The following is a 21,717-nucleotide window of genomic DNA, read 5'->3' on the forward strand; positions in this document are numbered from 1 at the left end:
TCGTGAGTTCTCAACAAAGGAGCCATATTAGGAAATAATCTCGCAAAAAGCAAAGTGCCCCCTCCCCTTCTTCCCCGCGATCGATGCACACACACCCGTGCAGGCTGCCACGCAAAGACACACGCCCGTGACAATGGCTGGCGTGTTCACTCGCGCTGGCCCACGCGGCCGCCTGGAGCCCCGCGGGTAGAAGGCCCAGCCGGCCGGCCCCAGGCGCTCAGGCTGGAGGCCCCGCGGCCCCGCTGCCCGGGAACCAGCTGCTGGGCGGTTGTGCTGGGGATGCTCGCCCCCCAGCGGGGCCCTGGGGAAGCGGCTGCCAGCGGCTCAGAGCCTATTAACCCCTGGGGGAAGTAGGTGCTACAACACCCACCTGCGGGGACATTGGAGTGTGTCGGGAACACAACCCCAAATGGTTCCCCGCAGACGAGGCGCCACCGAGTTCTTAGACCCTGGCAGCTCCTGGCTGGCTCCGGCAAAGCTAATCGTGTTGCTAGCTCCACCGGGTTTCTAAAGCAAAGGGATGTTTCTGAGCTGTCACCCCCTGAGAGTCCAGGCATACCAAGAAGGAAAAACTTAAAGAGGGCAGTGGACGCAGATCAGACTTGGTAACTCGTCCCTAAGGAACTGGCCTAAGTCCCAAAGGGACAGAGCTATTTGGACCTGCCCGTCCAGCAAACTATGGAAGGGGTGGAAGGACCCGAGGGCAGCCGCCCCCTGTCACCCCTCCCTGGGTCGGGCACCAGGGCCCCGTCCCCACTCCGGGACACTTACCTTCTTCCGGGGCTGCCATTTCATCATATTTGTACAGCCGATATGTGGAACATCAAGATGCTGGCTGGGGGCTGGGGGCAGATGCAGGGCAGCGGCGACTCCAAGTCATGCTGCCTCCCTCCCACCCCCTAATTCTTTCCCATATTCACCGCGAAGGGAAAGAGCCCAGGAGAGTCCAGTCTTTTCGCCTTCAGTTCAATGAAGTATCCCCAAACCAGGAACACGCTCCCCACGGGGCTAGGAAGTCCCAGCAGCAACCAGCGTACTCCAGCCAGAGCGGAGCATTTTCCCCTCGGGCCAGCGCCCGCAAAAGGAGCTTGCAGCAAGGGGTCTCCAAGCCGGCACAGAGACCCTCCCTCAGAGAAGAGCCGGAGAACGCAAGCTGCTACAGAAACCCAGTCGGGTTCCTGCCATCCAAACCCCTTTTGACGAATTCTCCTCTTCTCAAAAAAAGATTAGACAAGCAATCAAACCCTCACACGCAGCCTGGAGCAATTCCCAAAATTCTGAGTGTATTTCTCGTTTGTAAAATTTAGCAAAGAAAATTCCAAAGATCTGTAATCAGAGCTTCTTTACGCTGTTTTCTCTTCCTTCTTGGATAACTTGGGGAAAGGATCTACCCTTCCCGAAATGTCTACCTTCCCTTAACACTGTAAATAGGAAAACTTGGTTTGTGTGTTTAGATTTTTTTTTTTTTTTTAATTCCCAAGAACCTTAGTGGGGAAAGGCTGGAAGGAAATCCTGCAAGAACCCAACTCCACAGCTCAGTCTGCACTAATGACTTCCTTCCCTTCAGTGCGAGCACAGCCTGCCCAGCTCCAGCCACACAGAGCAAATGGTTTCTGGGTCTTAGTGCCACGACATCTGCTACATAGCAAAAAGTAAAGCATACAGTTTCAGAGGCACCTCACAGCTCCCAAGGAATCAGAACCAGAAGAGAACTACAGAAGCAGGAGACCATTTCAAAAGATCTTGATTTGTGAGTTATATCAAGAGGAAAAAAGAAATAGAAAAGGTTTCTAGACCAAAGGGCTATATAATCTAAAAGTGTGACTTAAAGGAAAAAGATTTAAGGTATTTGACAAGATTAAAATTTTAATCAAAAGTAGACTCTGCTTCTCTAAATTTAGCACTGATTTTATTATTGCTATCAAGATTAAGTTTCATGCAGCATCTGTAAAATGATTCCATCCTACTTAAGGAGATACATCTCCAAATACAAAATACAATGTAATTCTATTATTTGTCATCCAACATATCTAGTAATTCTTATCACCATGAGGCTACTTTGATAGATGGGAATTAATGGGTAATGTAAGCTACTAGAATACTAACTGATATACATAATAAAAACAACTGATGTACCATCACTCCATTGTTCCAACCACGTTTAACGTATTACTCTCAAAGCTCTATAATATAATGCATTGGCAGGACTGACTGATGGGAATGATTATAAGCAGATTGGATACTAACAATATCAGATACAAATGTCATTAAAATACCCAAAACAGTTAATTAAAACAAATTATTTTTTGTCTTTTTTTCTAAGCCTGAGTCTGAAATCTGATGGTGAAATCATTATCTTTAAAAAAAAATAATATCAGCAATTACAGCTGAAGGAAGAAGCACTAGTGCTCAAGCCATAATCTGCATCACAGGTACACAGCAGCCTCACTGCTCTGCTCAATAAAACTACTAAGTGCCTATGATGGAAGCACCTATTATTTGCCAGCCGCTGTTCCAGACACTAGAAATATGAGTAAGAGGCTGTCCCTGCTCTTAAAATTACATACTGCAGGCTGGAGTCACAAATAACACCAATACTCTGTATATGTTCTAACATCCAAATCATTCTTCACAGCTTAACGTGGATATCTTACTAACACGGAAGTTCAATAAACTCCAAACCAATTCATTAATCTTCCCCCAAATCAGTTTCTCTTCCCAACTTTCCTGTATCTGTCCATAGCACTGTTATTCTTCTAGGATCACAAACTAAAACTTTAATTAACATCATTCCTATGTCTATCACCAAGTCCTTTCACTTCCGTCTTAGACATTGCTTTCAAATTCCTGCTGCTGATATCTGAGGTCAGAGCCTCACAAAACAAACATATATTAAGTCTCAACAGGGTGCAAAACATCATATAGGATAGAAAGGTATAAAACTAAGTCCCTACACTAGAAGAAGTTAAAAGAAGTTAGGACAGAGCTGAAGACCTATAAGAAGACAACCAGACATTTGCCTTGGTCAGTTAAACAAATGAGTTACGTGGTTAACAGCATTCCAAGAGACAGAAGAAGAAACCACTTTCAACAGGGATGGCCAAGGACGATGTGACAAAGGAATCTGAAACAGAAACTCAGAGGAGATACAACTCATTCTAGAGCCAAAAGCCAAGGTCCTTATCACAGGCAGTAATGCTCTTCAGAATCACAGAACTCACCTCCTAAGTAGGAGAGACTCTCTCAGACCCTTGCCATACTGGCCACCTCACTGTCCCCTGAATATATCAAGCACCCTCTTCCTGAACCACTCTTCCCCCAAATACCTTCTTGGATCTCACCCTCAGTTCCTTCAGTTCAAATATCATATTAGAAAAGCTGTCTTTCATCATCCCTTCTAAAACAATAGCACTATGACCCACATACTGTTACTGTCTCTCTTCCTTGGGCTGCTACAGTTACTTCATAGGCCTTATGGCATATATTAAGAGTTTATTTATTTAATGTCTTATATCCCCAAGAATGTAAGTTACAATGGAGCAGGAACTTTGTCATAAAATCAACACCCAGTGAACAGTGCCTGATACAACTGTCAATAAATATTTGTTGAATGAAATAACTTAAGAAAAGGACAAATAGTGTGAGCAAAGGAGGCAAGCCTATGTAAGATGTAGTCAAGATACAAAATATATCAATCTGCCTAAAATTAAGGCTTAAGTATGAGAATGTTAGAGGCAGAATGTTTCTTGTTCAGCTCTGTAATCCTCAGGGGCCAGCATAGTGCCTGGCACAGCAGAGGTGCTCAATATTTATGGGATAAAAGAATGAAGGGAGGGTAGAGATTGAATGATGAATGAATAAAATTTCATTCCATTCCATATAAAGTAAAAGATACTTTGGCAAGGTACGTTGGAACCAAATGGTAGGGAAGAATGTAAGGCAAACAAATCTGGACTTTATCCTGTAGGAGGCAGAGCATTAAACGTATTAACAGTGGTCAAGAGGCACACTGAAGCAATATTTTTAAGCAATCTAACAAAATATTAACCATGACTTTATGAGGCTGCTTTGTATATAAACCTTTAGATTTTTAAATTATGTGCATAGTTAAAATGTTTATAATGATCTTTTGACAGATATCAAAACTGAAATCACAGGAATTAACCGACCTTTTCAATGCCACGGGGCAAGTCAATGGTAATGGAAGGATTAGAATCCAGGGCTTATAAACCAACACCTGAGTAATGGAGGCAGGAACCTACAATTGCTTAGGGGTCAGAATAAAAGTTTCTATTTTTTGCTCTGCCTCTGACTTGCTATACAACAAAAATTTTCAGAAGGGCAAGGCAGGTGACATGAATAAATGAAACAGGTGTAAGATAAGAGGGAACTGTAAGGCTTATAAATCCGGAGAAAGATAAATCATGAAAAAGAAGGAGTTACAACATAACACTAGTCAATTGATGTCATACAGGAATATCAGTCCAACGATGCCAGATGCTCTAAATTTTCATGAGAAGCTAAAATTTTCCTGATTTTAACTGTTTGCTCAAAAGTTTTAAAGCATCCTAACAGGCCAAACAAAACATGCCTGTAGGTCTAAATTCCATCTGCAAGTCATAATTTGTGACTGTGGATTTAACTACTCAAGGTTTCACTTTCCCATATGTAAATTAAGAGACCTTCACAGTCCCTAATCTATGGGGTGGTTTTCTGAGGGCATCTGTAAATCCATATGCATACTACACCTGGTCTGTGGACTGAGGCGCTCAGATGCTGCCCCATGCTCAGATGTTACTGGACTTAGTAAATTAAGACAGTTATTTAAATTGGCAGAGGGGGGCTCTGAGAACAGTGGATTGTAACAGGAAAGGTGACAGAGATATTTATGTTTCGATAGAAAAACATAATCAGTCTAAAACTTCAAGGTGATACAAGGTTTCCGTTGGTTTTCAATTTTTTAGGTATGCCTCCTTTGGGTTACTTATTTGTATGGTATTTCTTCCCCCACTGACTGGTGAGTGTTTTGGCTTTCATTTAGTCGGTGCCACTTGACAGAAGAATCCCATGGACAGAGGAGCCTGGCAGGCTACACAGTCCGTAAGGTTGCACAGAGCCAGACACAACTGAAGCGACTTACCACAACACAGCATTCAATAGAGGACCATTACCTATAAGCCTATAAATATGAATATACTCTTAAATCATATTGCTTTTTGTCTTTGTGCCTTTATTTATTTTGCTTAATCCAAACTGATTTAGTAATTATACCTGAAATATTTATAGAATTACTATCATACCAGCATACCTTCTCCTTTGGAAATTACTTATATAGAGCTACCAAGATAACACAACTCAGTGTAGCTTATTGTTTGAAAGATCCAGTGTCAAACAGTAAGATCACAATTTCTCAGATACGCAGCTACTAAAAGGCATCTGTACAACTCCAGTTTTTAACACAGCACTTTGCAAATCACTTACCTAAAAGCAGATACTGTAAAACAGTCTATTAAAATAGTGTTTTCTTCAATAACTACTTGACTATTCAAATGTGAACAAAAGCAAGAAAGAGGAAATGAATGGCGAAAACACACCTTTTTTCATTGTTGTGAATTTCTTCAAGATTTCCTAAAGAGTGATATGTCTGACACTGATCACAGGGTAAATGCCTGGAAAAGCTAGTCTCATAGTTATTTACATTTATTGTGTTTTAGAATAATACACTCAATGTGAAACAGTATTTGGAAAATACATTAATTTTTTCCAAAGATCTCTAAACTACTTTCAAGTATCTAAAGAGACATTAGGAAAGTAAAGGGACAAAGGCAGAAGTATATTTGAGACCAAAAAATGTGGCCTCATTAGTAATGTGTGTGTGCTCAGTCACTCAGTTGTGTCTGACTCTCGGCAACTCCATGAAGCCTATCGGACTCCACAGAATTTTCCAGGCAAGAATACTGGTGCAGGTTACCATTTCCTACTTGAGGGAATTATCCCAACCCAGAAATTGAACCCACATCTCTTGCATCTCCTGACTGGCAGGCAGATTCTTTACCACTGTACCACCTGGGATGGAGAGGGCAATGGCACCCCACTCCACTACTCTTGCCTGGAAAATCCCAGGGATGGCGGAGCCTGGTGGGCTGCCGTCTCTGGGGTCACACAGAGTCGGACACGACTGAGCGTCTTAGCAGCAGCAGCAGCAGCAGCAGCAGCAGCAGCAGCAGCAGCACCACCTAGGAAGCCAATCACTAGTAACATTTCACACAACTGGGTGCTTTCAGAATATTAAAGGCCTTGCTTTGCTTTAAAAAAAAAAAAAGACAGAGAGAGAGAGAACCTGTTATAGTAAGAATTCTGCCACACAACCAAGTAGATTTAGAACCATGTTCCCATTCCTTGGAAGTAAACTTCTCTACAACCTTCAGGGAGAATCACCTCTAACCTTAGCCACCTTGCTTCCTTCCACTATGTCAGACAGTGTCAGAGAAGCTGAAGCACAATCCTGTAAATTCAACACATACTGATGTAGGAGATAGATGGGCTCCAGGATAGACATTTACAACTGGCCTACTGTTCGCATTTCATGGGGCACATAGAAGTGGGCTTCAGGCTAGATACAAACTATTAGCATTTTGTGAGACAAGAGATGGTGGGCTCCAGTTGAAGCATTTACAATCAGCCTCCTATTTACTCTCTGAAATAGAAGTAACAACAGAAACAGGGTAAATAGCCAGTATTTGTCTCTTGTCAGCACTCTGAGGTAACAGTCATACAATAGTCAAGGTAATAGTCACAGCAAGGACAAAGAGGAGTAAAACCCTGTTTGAGTAAAGGATTAAAGGATCTCTGTTCCCCACTCTCTGGGGACAAGGGAAACACTACACATACACAGAAAGGCTCCCTATGGGTCAAAAGTCAAGGGATAACACCAGTCCATAATGAGTTGTGGTCCTCCCAGAAGCCTTCACTTTGATATCCACCTTGGCTGAGGGATGTGTGCCCATCCAGGGGAGGGTCCCAGCATACATCAGGTGTAGAGAAAGAAACCAGATTAATTGGCCTGAAAGAAGACAAAGACCTGGAAGAGCTGACTTACGTAAACGACTCACCGTATCGTTACTTCGCTCCTCCTCACTGGTGGGAAACCTACACTCTTCCTCTCCCGGTGTGCATCTCCACCTCGCTTCTGTCTTAACTCAGCATTTCTCTATGTGCTCTCTGACCTGTTGTTGTGCTGTGCCTCTAGTAATAAGCTTTGTACCTGCATTTATAGTTTCTGCCTCCATGATAGATGCACTTTTCACTGGGGGTAAAAATCCACAGAAAAATAGTTCCTAGCCTCCAGCCCTTTGCTGGTCTGGTGGCTAGGATTCCTGGTTCTCATCCAGACTATCCAGGTTCAATTCCTGGGCAGGGAACTAAGAGCTCACTTCACGCCATGGCTCATTGCTGCCTCACCAAGATCAGACTGAGTTCTCATTCTATACAAGGGACTCTACCAGGTACTATGAAAAGAGACAAAAATAAATCAGATAATTTTTGCCCTTAAGGACAGAGCAGTGTGGTGGAGGTTGAAGGAGAAGACAAGTACACAACTAATAAAAACAACAATAACAATAGCAGCTAACCCTTACTGATCTTGCCATTCATCTGACTTTAAGAATCCAAGCTCTTAGAGCAAGCTAAGTGCTAGAAGATGAAATAATTAAGGGCATATTCTCTCATTAAGACTCAGTTGAGTTCAGTCGCTCAGTCGTCTCCGACTCTTTGCAACCCCATGAATCGCAGCAAGCCAGGCCTCCTTGTCCATCACCAATTCCCGGAGTTCATCCAAACCCATGTCCGTTCAGTTGGTGATGCCATCCAGCCATCTCAGCCTCTGTCATCCCCTTCTCCCTCTGCCCCCAATCCCTCCCAGCATCAGAGTCTTTTCCAATGAGTCAACTCTTCACATGAGGTGTCCAAAGTACTGGAGTTTCAGCTTCAGCATCAGTCCTTCCAAAGAACACCCCAGGACTGATCTCCTTCAGAATGGACTGGTTGGATCTCCTTGCAGTCCAAGGGACTCTCAAGAGTCTTCTCCAACACCACAGTTCAAAAGCATCAATTCTTCGGTGTTCAGCCTTCTTCACAGTCCAACTCTCACATTCATACATGACCACTGGGAAAACCATAGCCTTGACTAGACGGACCTTTGTTGGCAAAGTAATGTCTCTGCTTTTGTTGGCATAGTAATGTCTATACTATCTAGGTTGGTCATAACTTTCCTTCCAAGGAGTAAGAGTCTTTTCATTTCATGGCTGCAATCACCATCTGCAATGATTCTGGAGCCCAAAAAAATAAAGTCTGACACTGTTTCCACTGTTTCCCCATCTATTTCCCATGAAGTGATGGGACCAGATGCCATGATCTTAGTTTTCTGAATGTTGAGCTTTAAGCCAACTATTTCACTCTCCACTTTCATCAAGAGGCTTTTGAGTTCCTCTTCACTTTCTGCCATAAGGGTGGTGTCATCTGCATATCTGGGGTTATTGATATTTCTCCCGGCAATCTTGATTCCAGCTTCTGCTTCTTCCAGCCCAGCATTTCTCATGATGTACTCTGCATATAAGTTAAATAAGCAGGGTGACAATATACAGCCTTGATGTACTCCTTTTCCTATTTGGAACCAGTCTGTTGTTTCATGTCTAACTGTTGCTTCCTGACCTGCATATAGGTTTCCTCAAGAGGCAGGTCAGGTAGTCTGGTATTCCCATTTCTTTTAGAATTTTCCACAGTTTATTGTGATCCACACAGTCAAAGGCTTTGGCATAGTCAATAAAGCAGAAATAGATGTTTTTCTGGAACTCTCTTGCTTTTTCCATGATCCAGCGGATGTTGGCAATTTGATCTCTGGTTCCTCTGCCTTTTCTAAAACCAGCTTGAACATCAGGAAGTTCACGGTTCACGTATTGCTGAAGCCTGGCTTGGAGAATTTTGAGCATTACTTTAACAGGCAAATTTGGCCTTGGAATACGGAATGAAGTAGGGCAAAGGCTAACGGAGTTTTGCCAAGAGAATGCACTGGTCATAGCAAACACCCTCATTTAAGACTATGAGAGCCCTAAAGAGTAATTAATTCTGACTGTTGTAACTAAGAAAGGGTTTACTGGAGAGGTGGCACAGTGTCCTTTCAGCAAGCAGAGAAGAGGCTGGGGAAGGAATGTGCCAGACTGAAGGAACAGAGTGTAAGCCAAAACATGGAGGCATGAAAACATGGACCACATTAGTAAGTCATCTTATTGATCTGAGACATATAACATGAGGCAAGGCATAGCGTACTTAAGGTTAGAGGGCTGTGAATGCTATTACCTTAACAATAATAACTATCATTTATTGAGTATGTACTAAGCACAGAAGTCTTTTATATGTATATGTTTTTATTTGTTGATTCTTCTTAACACCTTTATGAGGAGGAACTATCATTATGTCCATTTTACAGAAGAGGAAATTAAGACTAATGGGTTAACTCCCAAAGAATTCCCAAAGAATCATGGCTAAAAGAAAGGAAACTAGAGTCAGATTCTCAAGTCTCATTCTTAACTCCTGACTTAGAATACAAGGGTGAGCAGCACAGGTTCTTAATTAAGGCATCAGCAAATCTATCTGAGTTTCATGCCAACTCTGGAAGTATACTGTGAAGGACAGAAAAGCATATGAGAACAAAAAAGACAGGAAAGCCAAAGAAGTTTCTGTTGCAATAGCTCAGTAAGGGATGAAGAAGTCTTGAATCAGGGCAGCAGAAACAGAGAAAGGCCTTTCTTGAGAGACATTTCACAAGCAAAACATGGCCTAGGCTTCCGGGGTGGTTCAGATGGTAAAGAATCTCCCTACAATGCAGGAGACCCATGTTCGATCCCTGGGTTGGGAAGATCGCCTAGAGAAGGGAATGGCTACCCATTCCAGTATTCTTACCTGGAGAATTCCATGGACAGAGGAGCCTGGCAGGCTACAGTCCATGAGGTCACCAAGAGTCACACCAAGCAACTGAGTGGCTCACACACATACAACAACAACAGGAGGTTGTTACGTGAAAGAGACAGAGAAGGAAGGATTTAAAGATGATCCCTAAATTTTTCACCATCTTTTAGAAAAAGAGATACCCCCATTAACTAAAGTATGGATCACAGAAAGAACAGGTAGGTATTAAATTCAGTTTGAGACTTAAAGGTCTAAGGTAGTCATAAGAGATTCACAGGAATGTAAACTAGGCAGGTGGAGGTAGTGCCTGGAGCTAAGGATATGTATCTGTATCTATAGCTATAGCTATAAAGAGATTTGTAGTTCATTCACATAATGATGACATGTATAAAGCTTTGGTGAAAAAAGAAAAAATACAATATAATTCACTGCTCAGTTGGGATGGGTGGGACACCTGCCCAGTTTCCTGAGGCAGCATTTTTTATTTGGCTAATTATGCCTGGTTCAAACTCTAGATCTACCAACTAGCTATCTGACCCTGGGTTACTTCATTTTTCTGTACTTCAATTTCCAACTTTGTAAAATAGAGATAATAATACCAAAGTATGGTTGTTGGCAGTTTTAAATTATATATGTAATTATACACACACACACACACACATATATATATATAATATATCCTGTATGTAATGCTGTATGTTTACTGCTTTTGTTACTGTTGTTGTTTTACTATGCTAACCCTGACTTGATTTTTTTTTCTCTTTATCACACCAAGGATTTTGTATTGATTATATATTAAGGGCCACACCTGTCAGATTCTAATCTTCATATATTTCAGTGGTAAAATCATTTTTCTAATGAGACTTCTGCTTCAGTTCGTGACACAGCAACTGGGACCAGGCGTACTCTCTTAACATAACTAGAAAACTGAATAAAATACAGGAAAAACACTGTTTTTGTACTATTTCAGACAACAATATGCACATAGTCCATGAACCTTGAGAGAAGCAAAACAAAGGAGGTAACCCCTGTGATCACCCTGGATTTCTGCCTGGAGACACTTTCTGGACCACAGAGGAGGAAAGGGATCCCAAGCAGAGCACAATGGTCTTGAGGAGTCAGAGTCTGAGGATGCCAAAGAAGCTGGAACATTCAGGGCAGAGAAATGAAGAAGATGAACCCTAAGGGGGCGATGTGGACATGCTTCTCTAGAAATCAACAGACGGTCTTCTTGAGTTTTGGATGAATACAAAGTTGCCCAAAATAGGGTAAAACTCCATTAGGCTAAGTGAAGGAAAACTGTAAGATGAACAACTGTCAGAACTCTCTAGGGCTGTAAGTCTTTTAAGTTCCAATAGCTAGAGTGGAGGGAATACCTAGAGCATTCAGTAGAGACCTCAGAAGAGTCATTTCTCAACAGAAGAGGTTAATGACACTAGAGTATACTGTAAACCTACCCTGACAAAGTTTAAAAACCAGTCTTGAAAAAAGCACATTTAATCTACAAGTAACTTAACTATTTAGCAGAACAAAGTTCAATACTCTTTGAAAGAAGACAACAAAATCTACCACTCAATGAAAAAGTCCAGCATTCAATTAAAGGACATGGGTACTAACCTGGAAATACTTTATCTCTTTGGTAAATAATGAATCTTCTATCTTAAGAATACCATGACTCCATGACTGTGTTACAATTTTCTCATATAGATCAGATCAATGGACTACAATATTCTGGGCTACAATTTTGTTACCTGTCTCTACCAGGTAGCCATAGCTATAGAGCATGCATAATTGGTGCTATATAATTTATTAACCTGGGAAAAATTTCAGCATATGTTATCTTTACTTAGAATTCACAGGATTTATCTCGAGTCAGTTCAGTGGTCAGATATTTGGGGCAGAACATACAGCTTTGGGTTTCTCAACCTTCTTAAAGGAAACCTGAATGTGCAGGGGCAGTGTTTTATTATGCTAAATTTAACATAATAAAGAAGCTTGAACAGGGGGCTTATTTACTTGTCTGTTTTTATGCAAAAACGGCTATAATTTCTCTGGTTATGGTTAAAAGGAACACAGGGAAAGTAGATCTCGTTTCAATGCTTTGGCAGAATAAAGGCTATGAGAGAAGAAAGTCAGTAAAAGAAAATATGACTCTTGAAGTCCATTTGAAAGCGCTGACTTGTTGCTAGCTCTGTAATTAAGAAGCAACCAAAGAGATCACACTCACAAAATGGACACCTGTGAATGGTAGTTGTTGAACTCCCTGGTATCCGAACTTAGCCTCTGTTTGAGGAATTCCCCATTATCTGAGTCTTGGTGGAATGTAGGAAGTATCTCTCATGACAGTAAGAAAAAGTCAGATAATTTGATATCTACCACCTGATAATTGGGATGAAACATAGTATCTCTGGCAAAGCTCTTTGCCAAAAGTCTGAATGTGAAACAAGTGACTCAAAGAATAGTAAGAGAGAGAATTTATTCTGGCAGGACCCATAGCAGCAGCTAGCTACTGTGATCATCAGTACCAGGGAGCTCATCATGACCTACAACATCCAGCTCCATGATATAGCAGTTGCTGTGGGCCCATTATGGCTGAAATCCATGTACCTTTGGAATAAAACAGTTATAATTGTTTTCTGTTAAACTTGCAACCAAGGGCTTCCCTGGTAGCTCAGCTGGTAAAGAATCACCTGCAATGCAGGAGACCCCAGTTCGATTTCTGGGTCAGGAAAATCTGCTGGAGAAGGGATAGGCTACCCCCTCCAGTATTCTTGGGCTTCCCTGGTAGCTCAACTGGCAAAGAACCTGCCTGCAATGCAGGAGACCTGGGTTCGACCCCTGGGTTTGGGAAGATCCCCAGGAGAAGGGAATGGCTACCCACTCGAGTATTCTGCCCTGGAGAATTCCATGGACTGTATAGTCCATGGGGTTGCAAAGAGTCGGACATGACTGAACGACTTTCACTTGCAACCAAGAACTGTGGTTGACTCACATAAACAGGTTTGATTTTGTTTATATGAGAACACAAGTTTTTCTTGCACAAACATATAGGAATGAATGGATATGTATGTATGCTAGAGAGCTCCAAGGCAGAGTCTCCTGCCTATAAGTACTCCCTCAGATCTCAGCTAGCCCCAAGTCTCTAAATATCACCTCGTAATTGATGACATCCATATTTATACATCAAATTCCTACCTCTCTGAGCTCCAGACTTATATGAATAGCTGCCTACTCAACATCTTCACTAAGATATCTAACAGAACATCTCAGACATTTCAACAAAACTCTTGGTTTCCCCTCAGTAATCTGGTCATTCTTCATTCTTTATTTTATCTCAGTTAATGGCATCTCTATTCCTCTAGCAGCTCAGGCCAAAAAATTAAAACAGTTACTTTGGATTCCACTCCTATGCTTGCCCTCAACATCTAACCCATTAGCGAGTCCTCAACTTTCTACCTACAAATTCTAACTCACATCCTGCCACTTCGCATCACCTCTACCCCTTCTTCTTTAGCCACAGTAGTCATGGATATCAACTGGATGACTACAAGAGCTTCACTCTGCCTCCTGTGATCCAGTCTCTCTGTGAAAGTGAATGTCACTCAGTCATGTCCAACTCTTTATGACTCCACAGACCATGGTCAGAATACTGGAGTGGGTAGCAGTTCCCTTCTCCAGCGGATCTTCCCAACCCAGGGATCGAACTCGGGTCTCCCGCATTGCAGGCGGATTCTTTACCAGATGAGCCACAAGGGAAGCCCAAGAATACTGGAGTGGGTCACCCATCCATTCTCCAGTGGATCTTCCTGACCCAGGAATCAAACCAGGATCTCCTGCATTGCAGGTGGATTCTTTACCAGCTGAGCTACCAGGAAAGCCAGAATGATTTTTCAATAATATAAATTAGATCATGCAGTTCCCCATTTGAAAACCGCTTAAGGCTTCTCTTTGCACAAATTGCTTCCCTGGTGGCTCAGACGGTAAAGCGTCTGTCTGCAATGCAGGAGACCCAGGTTCAATCCCTGGGTTGGGAAGATCTGCTGGAGAAGGAAATGGCAGCCCACTACAGTATTCTTGCCTAGAAAATCCCATGGACGGCAGAGCCTGGTAGGCTACTGTCCATGGGGTCACAAAGAGTCGGACATGACTGAGTGACTTCACTTTCACTTTGCAAAAAGTATAAAAATAACAAAGCCTCTACCATGTCCTGCAAGGCCCTACATCATCTAGCCTCTACTTTTCACCCTCATCTCTTACCATACTTTTCTTTAACTGTGGCCAGACCTGCCTTCTTATGCTTCCTTCATGACCTCAGTGGTTACAGTTATGTCTGCCTGGAAATCTCTTCCTCCAGACTAGGTATTCCTTCTCAATATTTTGAGTCTCTTTTCAAATATAAATAGCAAGTCCTCAAGGAGTACTCCTGAACAAAATCAACTCCCCACCCCAAATTCACTATATATTCTCTTATTTGTTTTCGTCAAGCCACATCCACATATTATGGTTTGAAAATGCATTATTTACTCATTTGATCACTATGTCACCCAATAGATTCTAAGGTCTAGAGACTGGAATCTGTATTGCTCACCACTCTAAGTCCAGTACTTCAAACAGGTCCCAACATATTAAGTACTCATTAAATATTCATTCAACAAATCACTGAATTTAATGCTAGCCATAAAATAAGATTAAATAGACAGAATTTCCTTTAGCAATAAAATTTTCAGCACAGCATTTACTCATTTACCAAAGGATCTGAGCAAGCTTCAGAAGATGGTGAAGAACAGGGAAGCCTGGCGTGCTGCAGTCCATGGGGTCACAAAGAGTCAGACATGACTAAGCAACTGAACAACCCTTGGAAATACCTTCAGTTCTGAAAGATACAGTCTCCCAAGCAATGCCAGAAGGGGCTTTTCCCCTTAAATCAGTACTACACTCTGGCCTAAGTCTGAAAATGCTTAAGTGAAAAAATATAAGCTTCTGAAATATAATTCTTGTCCAATAATGTTTTTTATTGCAAGAACTTCAGTACTATCACTTTCTATTTTCATTTGTATTAAAGAGAATTTTATGTTACCTAAAAATGGGTGCATAAAACGATCTTTAGATAGTTTAATAAATTAATTAAAAACACTTTGAAAACCTTAGTTGAAATACAAATCACTTGTCAAAAGTACAATCTTATTTGTCAAAACATGAAAATGAGAAAAGAGAAGACACAGAAATAACAGGCTCAGAGCTGCCAAACTGACAGGCTGTCTTAAGTGAGATAGTCAAAACATTCATATGCTAATTTTTTAAAGTGCTGTCTATCTGGCCATTGATATAAAAACAAGACAGGGCTTTTGCTTCCTACTTTAAGAATACATGAATGGGCCAGATAGTGGACACCAATTACCAAATTTAAGGAACAGCAGTTAAGATCGTAAAGAATTTTCTGTTTATTCTGAACGCACATATAAGACAAAAACTAACTTGCATGAAAGGTATTTCAGAAGATCTACCTCCCACAGAAACACTCTTATTCTCTAACACAATTACTGGTAGTGTTCTGCACACAGGACACAGTGCAAAAGATGACTGTCCATGTTAGTAGCTGGGATTAGCTATACATTATAAATGGCAAAGGTTGAATAGCAAATAACTACCAAAGTAGGCATAAAGATTAAACCAAAACGTACAAATAATATTTTAAATTATTTTCCTTTTTCATTTAGTATCTTAAAGTCTTTCCATGTTCACATTTCTACTAGGTAGTCCTCTCTCTTACAACACTAATAATTCTAAACAAAAGAGCACCTCCTTGAAATGCTCCATTCACTGGGCTTATGAATCTATCATCCTCAAATCTACCAGCAAATCAAATCAAATCTATCATCAAATCAAAACCCACTTCCTGGGATGCTACACAAATCCAGTCTAGAAATATTACTGAAGTTTTGTTCAAATTTGCTTTGGTAAGAATGCTAATGTTTCCAGACTTAGATTCAGATGTTCTGCTGCTAAAAAAGAAAGTGACACATACTGTATGGTTCCATTTATGCAAAATGTCCAGAACAGGCAAATTCGTAGAGAAAGAAAGTCAACTGGTGAATGGTTGCCAGGGTCGGGTGGGGGAGGGGTGGGATGGGGGGATGGAGAGGGAAGGGGGAGTTGGGGAGCGGTTAGGAGACAGGAAGAATGGCTGCTGATGGGTACAGGATTTCTTTGGAGAGAGATGAAAATGATTTAGAATTGGATAGTGCTTACATAACTTAGTGAATAAAAGAAAAACCACGAAATTCTACTCTTAAAAGGGTAAACTTTATGGTATGTAAAAAGTATCATAATAAAGCCTTATTTTTGAAAAAAGTCATCAGATCAGATCAGATCAGATCAGTCGCTGAGTTGTGTCCAAAACTTTGAGACCCCATAAATCGCAGTACGCCAGGCTTCCCCATCCATCACCAACTCCCGAAGTTCACTCAGACTCACGTCCATCGAGTCAGTGATGCCATCCAGCCATCTCATCCTCTATCATCCCCTTCTCCTCCTGCCCCCAATCCCTCCCAGCAGCAGTCAACTCTTCGCATGAGGTGGCCAAAGTACTGAGTTTCAGCTTTAGCATCAGTCCTTCCAAAGAAATCCCAGGGCTGATCTCCTTCAGAATGGACTGGTTGGATCTCCTTGCAGTCCAAGGGACCCTCAAGAGTCTTCTCCAACACCACAGTTCAAAAGCATCAATTCTTCCGCGCTCAGCCTTCTTCACAGTCCAACTCTCACATCCATACATGACCACTGGAAAAACCATAGCCTTGACTAGACAGACCTTTGTTGGCAAAGTAATGTCTCTGCTTTTGAATATGCTATCTAGGTTGGTCATAACTTTCCTTCCAAGGAGTAAGCGTCTTTTAATTTCATGGCTGCAGTCACCATCTGCAGTGATTTTGGAGCCCAAAAAAATAAAGTCTGACACTGTTTCCACTGTTTCCCCATCTATTTCCCGTGAAGTGGTGGGACTGGATGCCATGATCTTCGTTTTCTGAATGTTAAGCTTTAAGCCAACTTTTTCACTCTCCACTTTCACTTTCATCAAGAGGCTTTTGAGTTCCTCTTCACTTTCTGCCATAAGGGTGGTGTCATCTGCATATCCGAGGTTATTGATATTTCTCCCGGCAATCTTGATTCCAGTTTGTGTTGCTTCCAGTCCAGCATTTCTCATGATGTACTCTGCATATAAGTTAAATAAGCAGGGTGACAATATACAGCCTTGATGTACTCTTTTTCCTATTTGGAACCAGTCTGTTGTTTCATGTCCAGTTCTAACTGTTGCTTCCTGACCTGCATACAAATTTCTCAAAAGGCAGATCAGGTGGTCTGGTATTCCCATCTCTTTCAAAATTTTCCACAGTTTATTGTGATCCACACAGTCAAAGGCTTTGGCATAGTCCATAAAGCAGAAATAGATGTTTTTCTGGAACTCTCTTGCTTTTTCCATGATCCAGCGGATGTTGGCAATTTGATCTCTGGTTCCTCTGCCTTTTCTAAAACCAGCTTGAACATCTGGAAGTTCACGGTTCACGTACTGCTGAAGCCTGGCTTGGAGAATTTTGAGCATTACTTTACTAGCGTGTGAGATGAGTGCAATTGTGTGGTAGTTTGAGCATTCTTTGGCATTGCCTTTCTTTGGGATTGGAATGAAAACTGACCTCTTCCAGTCCTGTGGCCACTGCTGAGTTTTCCAAATTTGCTGGCATATTGAGTGCAGCACTTTCACAGCATCATCTTTCAGGATTTGAAATAGCTCAACTGGAATTCCATCACCTCCACTAGCTTTGTTTGTAGTGATGCTTTCTAAGGCCCACTTGACTTCACATTCCAGGATGTCTGGTTCGAGGTCAGTGATCACACCATCGTGATTATCTGGGTTGTGAAGATCTTTTTTGTACAGTTCTTCTGTGTATTCTTGCCATCTCTTCTTAATATCTTCTGCTTCTGTTAGGTCCATACCATTTCTGTTCTTTATCGAGCTCATCTTTGCATGAAATGTTCCTTTGGTATCTCTGATTTTCTTGAAGAGATCCCTAGTCTTTCCCATTCTGTTGTTTCCCTCTATTTCTTTGCATTAATCGCTGAAGAAGGCTTTCTTATCTCTTCTTGCTATTCTTTGGAACTCTGCATTCAGATGTTTATATCTTTCCTTTTCTCCTTTGCTTTTCGCTTCTCTTCTTTTCACAGCTATTTGTAAGGCCTCCCCAGACAGCCATTTTGCTTTTTTGCATTTCTTTTCTATGGGAATGGTCTTGATCCCTGTCTCCTGTACAATGTCACGAACCTCATTCCATAGTTCATCAGGCACTCTATCTGTCAGATCTAGGCCCTTAAATCTATTTCTCACTTCCACTGTATAATCATAAGGGATTTGATTTAGGTCATACCTGAATGGTCTAGTGGTTTTCCCTACTTTCTTCAATTTAAGTCTGAATTTGGCAATAAGGAGTTCATAGTCTGAGCTACAGTCAGCTCCTGGTCTTGTTTTTGCTGACTGTATAGAGCTTCTCCATCTTTGGCTGTAAAGAATATAATCAGTCTGATTTCGGTGTTGACCATCTGGTGATGTCCATGTATAGAGTCTTCTCTTGTGTTGTTGGAACAGGGTGTTTGTTATGACCAGTGCATTTTCTTGGCAAAACTCTATTAGTCTTTGCCCTGCTTCATTCCGTATTCCAAGGCTAAATTTGCCTGTTACTCCAGGTGTTTCTTGACTTTCTACTTTTGCATTCCAGTCCCCTATAATGAAAAGGACATCTTTTTTGGGTGTTAGTTCTAAAAGGTCTTGTAGGTCTTCGTAGAACCGTTCAACTTCAGCTTCTTCAGCGTTACTGGTTGGGGCCCCATGAACAGTATGAAAAGGCAAAATGATAGGATACTGAAAGAGAAACTCCCCAGGTCAGTAGGTGCCCAATATGCTACTGGAGATCAGTGGAGAAATAACTCCAGAAAGAATGAAGGGATGGAGCTAAAGCAAAAACAATACCCAGCTGTGGATGTGACTGGTGATAGAAGCAAGGTCCGATGCTGTAAAGAGCAATATTGCATAGGAACCTGGAATGTCAGGTCCATGAATCAAGGCAAATTGGAAGTGGTCAAACAAGAGATGGCAAGAGTGAATGTCGACATTCTAGGAATCAGCGAACTGAAATGGACTGGAATGGGTGAATTTAACTCAGATGACCATTATATCTACTACTGCAGGCAGGAATCCCTCAGAAGAAATGGAGTGGCCATCATGGTCAACAAAAGAGTCCAAAATGCAGTACTTGGATGCAATCTCAAAAACGACAGAATGATCTCTGTTCGTTTCCAAGGCAAACCATTCAATATCACAGTAATCCAAGTCTATGCCCCAACCAGTAATGCTGAAGAAGCTGAAGTTGAACGGTTCTAACTCAATGAAACTAAGCCATGCCCGTGGGGCCGCCCAAGACAGGCGGGTCATGGTGGAAAGATTTGACAGAATGTGGTCCACTGGAGAAGGGAATGGCAAACCACTTCAGTATTCTTGCCTTGAGAACCCCGTGAACAGTATGAAAAAAAAAAAAAAGTCATCAGTTTTCCCCAATTCACAGAAAATTTCAGTTCAGTTCCTCAGTCATATCAGACTCTTTGCAATCCCATGAACCATAGCACGCCAGGCCTCCCTGTCCATCACCAACTCCCAGAATCCACCCAAAGCCATGTCCATTGAGTCGGTGATGCCATCCAACCATCTCATCCTCTGTCGTCCCCTTCTCCTCCTGCCCCCAATCCCTCCCAGCATCAGGGTCTTTTCAAATGAGTCAACTCTTCGCATGAGGTAGCCAAAGTATTGGAGTTTCAGCTTCAGCATCATCCTTCCAAAGAACACCCAGGACTGATCTCCTTTAGGATGGACTGGTTGGATCTCCTTACTGTCCAAGGGACTCTCAAGAGTCTTCTCTAACACCACAGTTCAAAAGCATCAATTCTTTGGCACTCAGCTTTCTTTATAGTCCAACTCTCACATCCATACATGACCACTGGAAAAACCATAGCCTTGACTGGATGCACCTTTGTTGACAAAGTAATGTCTCTGCTTTTCAATATGCTATCTAGGTTGGTCATAACTTTCCTTCCAAGGAGTAAGCATCTTTTAATTTCATGGCTGCAATCACCATCTGCAGTGATTTTGGAGCCCAAAAAACAAAGTCGGCCACTGTTTCCCCATCTATCTGTCATGAAGTGATGGGACCAGATGCCATGATCTTAGTTTCCTGAATGCTGAGCTTTAAGCCAACTTTTTCACTCTCCACTTTCACTTTCATCAAGAGGCTTTTGAGTTCCTCTTCACTTTCTGCCATAAGGGTGGTGTCATCTACATATCTGAGGTTATTGATATTTCTCCCGGCAATCACAGAAAATTTACGTTAATATATAATTCTCTTTATTTAAAACTCTTCCTCTCATAAATTTTTAACTCTTTGGCATGAGCTATCATTCTCCTTCTAGCATCAGACAACAAAAATAAAAAATCAGCAGACTGACGTCAGCATGGAAAGTTGAGAGAACAGATCAATAACATTCTCGGTTAAATGAGTTATTTTATTCACAGACATTTGCTGATGATATTAATTTATTGTAACCATTTTCTATAATTATAATCTATAGAGCATCTAAAAGATAAAATATGTCAATATTTCACATTATTCTACTAAGAACACCATGGCTGTATATGGTGTCTTGTTTAGACACATTAGAGCCAATGAAACAGAACAAAGCTAAAAAGGCCAAATAAAGATGAAACTAACCTTTATAACAACATATGCTAGCCTAATATGGTTCATCTATGACTATAAACTCTTAAAAAAAAAGTACACAAACTTTTCTGCCTCCAAAAAATAGGTGGAAAGGTTGTTTCCTATAATTCTCACCAACTTTAGCATCACCAACTCAAAGATAAGATTTTTAAATTCCAATCCTAAAACACAGTGACTATTCTGTGTCAGAATCAGTTCCAACTGAAGAAAAAGAAATAAAAAAAACCTCTGCTTCCTGAAATTAGTCAGATCTTAATGACAAGTAACAGTCACAATTTTCATACCTGCCAAGTGTAATGCTACTTATTTTATTGTACTCTCACTTATTCTATATCTTAGTCAACTTACTTAGACTTTCTATATATAAAATGTTTCTACATATATAACATATAAATGTTATATTTATATATAAATTTATATATAAATGTTTCTACATATAAAATATTTTGCCTTAATTTTATATAAAATCTTAAAGTTTTACCTCAAAAAGCTTAGAGTAAAATTCTAAATAATAATAAAAATGCATTTAAATGGATAAGGGACCTGGGTCTGAGGACTGAGAGACAGAGGAAGGATAAAAGGGTGGGAGGAAGGGAAGAAAGATAATAAATTCATCCAAAAAGCAAAACCTAGGAGATTTTAGCTTGAAGATAGTATGGACTTCATTTAAACTTATATCTAGAAACTACTGAAATGGGTGAGACAATTTGAAAAATTCCAGATGTATCTAAGCCTATTTTTCAATAACTTTCTCAATAATCTCCCCAGAAATAGAAGTTCTAATACAAACCAGGATTTGGTAAAGACAGAAACATCAAAAGATATGTTACTAAATAAGAGGCTTTAATCTTTTTTAAAAGTCAGTTTCTGAAAGGTAATACTGAAATATTCACCCTATTAATAAAAGTGTAGTCTTATTTCATCAGGTCATAAATGCATC

At 41.0% G+C, this 21,717-nt stretch overlaps 1 protein-coding gene and 1 non-coding gene across 5 annotated transcripts in view; one reads left to right on the top strand and one right to left on the bottom strand.

Annotated features, from left to right (window-relative positions):
- TTC28 (tetratricopeptide repeat domain 28) overlaps nucleotides 1-21,717 on the bottom strand; it is a 588,991-nt gene that overhangs the window by 415,408 nt on the left and 151,866 nt on the right. Inside the window, exon 1 of one of the 4 annotated variants that reach the window (XM_070770179.1) lies at nucleotides 772-17,721. The exons of the other annotated variants lie outside the window; for them this stretch is intronic. Within the exon in view, the coding sequence (XP_070626280.1) occupies nucleotides 772-798 (27 nt within the window). The 5' untranslated portion in view covers nucleotides 799-17,721. Of the gene's footprint in view, nucleotides 1-771; nucleotides 17,722-21,717 lie in introns of those variants that run through there. 4 annotated transcript variants of the gene reach the window in all.
- Nucleotides 13,926-13,997, top strand: TRNAC-GCA (transfer RNA cysteine (anticodon GCA)). The gene has a single exon. It is a non-coding gene; the product is annotated as a tRNA-Cys (tRNA).

Source organism: Bos indicus, chromosome 17 (genome assembly GCF_029378745.1).
Source record: "Bos indicus isolate NIAB-ARS_2022 breed Sahiwal x Tharparkar chromosome 17, NIAB-ARS_B.indTharparkar_mat_pri_1.0, whole genome shotgun sequence".
NCBI lineage: Eukaryota > Metazoa > Chordata > Mammalia > Artiodactyla > Bovidae > Bos > Bos indicus.